At 45.5% G+C, this 3,117-nt stretch overlaps 1 protein-coding gene across 1 annotated transcript in view; it reads left to right on the top strand.

Annotated features, from left to right (window-relative positions):
* The first annotated feature begins 435 nt into the window (after positions 1-435).
* The window catches only part of vps16 (VPS16 core subunit of CORVET and HOPS complexes), a 10,737-nt gene continuing 8,055 nt past the window's right edge, over positions 436-3,117 (top strand). The window contains exons 1-7 of the mRNA XM_080835233.1: positions 436-612; positions 1,136-1,224; positions 1,523-1,614; positions 1,790-1,918; positions 2,005-2,149; positions 2,402-2,517; positions 2,846-2,968. Coding sequence (XP_080691359.1) covers positions 563-612; positions 1,136-1,224; positions 1,523-1,614; positions 1,790-1,918; positions 2,005-2,149; positions 2,402-2,517; positions 2,846-2,968 — 744 coding nt within the window. The 5' untranslated portion in view covers positions 436-562. The remainder of the gene's footprint in view (positions 613-1,135; positions 1,225-1,522; positions 1,615-1,789; positions 1,919-2,004; positions 2,150-2,401; positions 2,518-2,845; positions 2,969-3,117) is intronic.

Below are 3,117 nucleotides of genomic sequence, written 5' to 3'. Positions count from 1 at the left end.
ATAAAGACGAATGAAGGAGATTCAAAACCATATTTTCATTATATTCCCCTCAAAACGGCCCTCATCACTTTTTAATAACATCCCGTCAAAAGGTATGAGATCATGCACTATGTGAGATTATATATCACAAAATCAGAAAACGAGAGGTAAGGTCTGTCTGTTTGACGCATTTAAAAGATTCATGTTTCATCTAAAGAGTATTATCCTTCTCCTGAACGTAGATTTCTAGAGTGATGCGAAACTTTGTCGGCAGTCCTGAACTGGGCTCTCCACGCGTCTTCAGCATTTTAGGAGAATCAAGCACAAAGCAGCAATGTCACAGCGACACCAAATGATCATTTGTCATAACTTCACCAAGCAACCTCCACAACATTAGATGGCGCTCAAATTGCAGGAACTCCAGAATAATGTCGAAGAAGAAGTGAGTGACGGAAGCGTAGGGTTTGGATCCAAGTGAAAAATACAAACAATTACAAAATAAATACCTTTACTGAGGTGGCCAGGGAACAACAAACCGGGTCCCGTTCATCCGTAACTGTCACCCTTCGCCACCGGCGGGAGGATGGCGTTTGTGACCGCGAACTGGAACCCGCTTGGGGAGGCGTTTTACAGGTTTGCTTGTCATTCGCACTTTGTTTCCCTAAACGCAAGTCAGGTGACCAACCTAGACGAAGGTTGGCTAGCCTGTTTCTAGACGATGGCATTGCCTTTCTGTGTTATTAAATACTGTCTAAACTGCTCAGTGGTATGATTTGACACAATTATATAATGAGAACGCAGAGCATATTGCAACCTAGCGGGTGACTGTTCATGGCCGAGTAACGTGATGGTGAATATGGTCATATGACATGTTACGCCCAGTGGCGACTGCCTTTAAGTTATGCCTAAATGATTATTCGCCAATCATCCATCGGTGAAAATGCTGTTTTGCAAGAGTGATGCTAGTCTAGGCGGCTATTTTCGCAAGCAAAGGGAAATATTTAAATGTCCATGGAATGTTACACAGTAAAAGTTGTCGCTATCTTGCAACATAGTTTGACGCGTCTACTAGACTAACTAGAGTGCACTTCCAAACAAGTATATTTTGGTCATCATGGGTACCAGCGTGCTTCATGTCATCCGTTTCATGTGACAGGAAAATCGAGCTGTATGAGATGGGATGGAATCTAAGGGATGGTCTGAGGGACTGTCTGATTGCCGCAGCACCCTATGGGGGACCCATTGGTGAGTGGCCCCAGCTCTATGTAAGATGAAGAAAGGTCTTATCCTGAAGGAAAGCTTATGAGAGAAAGTTTAACCCCCACCTCCTCAATCTCTCACTTTCCAACTCTTCTTTCCGTCGTATTATTTGTACTCTCCCTTGGTCTCTCTCTCTCTCTCTCTCACTCACACATATATGCACACACACTCTCTCTCTCTCACACTCGCACATACATGCACACACACACTCTCCCTCACACTCACACATACACATTATCTCTTTCTCTCTCTCTCTCTCTCTCTCTCTCTCTCTCTCTCTCAGCCCTTCTCCGGGAGCCTCAGAGACGTTCTCCCAGTGCTAGACCTCAGCTGGAGATTTACTCTGCCTCTGGGTCCTCCCTGGCAGCCTTTGTGGTACAAACACATTCAAATGCACTCTGTTTCACAATACACACACATTCAAACAGTCATAAATAATTGCTCATAAATGAGTGAAACCACATACACGCCAGGTATGAGTTAACATATTAAATCTTGTTGGTGTAGTGCGTTTAATGAAGTAACGCTAGGTCTTCGGTCTCTTTTGCAGTGGAAGAGTGGTGTTGTGAAGCATCTAGGCTGGACGGTGTGTGATGATCTGTTGTGCATTCAGGAGGATGGCACAGTGCTTATCTATGACCTGTTTGGTAGCTTCAAAAGACACTTCAGCATGGGCAATGTGAGAACTACGCACACACACACACACATACACATAGACACACTTAGGCAACACACCATTAAGTTCACCTCTATTTTCCCGAACAGGATGTTGTTCAGAATCAGGTGGTGGAAGCTAAAGTGTTTCATTCACCCTATGGAACTGGAATTGCCATAATCACAGGAGCATTCCGGGTCACCTTGGCAACAAACATTGAGGATCTAAAGCTGCGGAGGCTTCCTGAAGTCCCAGGTAGGTCAAACCTCCTTCCAGTCCCAGCCATTCATTCACACAGACATGAAATCCTCTGATAATGGGCAACTGGAACGGGGCTGCTGCTTCTGTCTGGCCCCCTGGGTCACTGAGTTGACTTTGGTAAATCTGCAACAAGGCTGTGAACGAAACTGTGCTTCACACTGTAGTCAGCACAAGTAAATAAAACTGGTTGATTTTCTTTTTCTTACTTGTGGGCTTTGTTGATGAGATTCTGCTGTTTCCTCTCAGGCCTGCAGGAGGCGCCCTCCTGTTGGGCCGTACTGACTCAAGACAGACAGAGCAAAGTGCTTCTGGCATACGGAGCAGACCTCTTCATACTAGACAACACTGCCTGCACTGCAGTGGTGAGATCTAGCACACTCACACTCACACACATACACACACATAGAGTCATAGTCATACCATCCCCACATATTCAAACTCACACACATATACACACCAGAATAAAAAATACTCTCACATACACATAGCATTATACAATCTATCCCAACAAACACACACATACACACACGCATACACACACACACACACTCTCGTCTAGATTTTACTATGCTGTGGGATGCTTCCCAATGTATACACCCTCATGTACAACCATGAAACAAACATATTTCAGTCAATGCTTATTTTATGGACGTTTACATGTGCGTGTGTGTGTCTTTGTCTTTCCGGCAGACACCTCCTGGTCTGTCTCCTCAGGCCACCAGCATAGTGAGCATGGCCGTGTCTTTCAGCTATAAGTACCTGGCCCTCTTCACTGACTCTGGCCACGTGTGGATGGGCTCATCCAACCTGAAGGTGAGGCAGCGTGGACACGCGCAGCCTGGTAGAGGCATCAACTGCTGTGGTGTCTCTGTCCAAACGCTGGAAGAGTTGATGATGTGAGATAGTCACAGCTGCACTGTGTGAAGGGATATGGTGATAATGTGTGCTTCTGTGTCTGTCTG

This window comes from Sprattus sprattus (genome assembly GCF_963457725.1).
Source record: "Sprattus sprattus genome assembly, chromosome: 3".
In the NCBI taxonomy this organism is placed as follows: domain Eukaryota; kingdom Metazoa; phylum Chordata; class Actinopteri; order Clupeiformes; family Clupeidae; genus Sprattus; species Sprattus sprattus.
The sequence above is the reverse complement of the archived record's forward strand: the minus strand, read 5'-3'. Positions and strand labels throughout refer to the sequence as shown.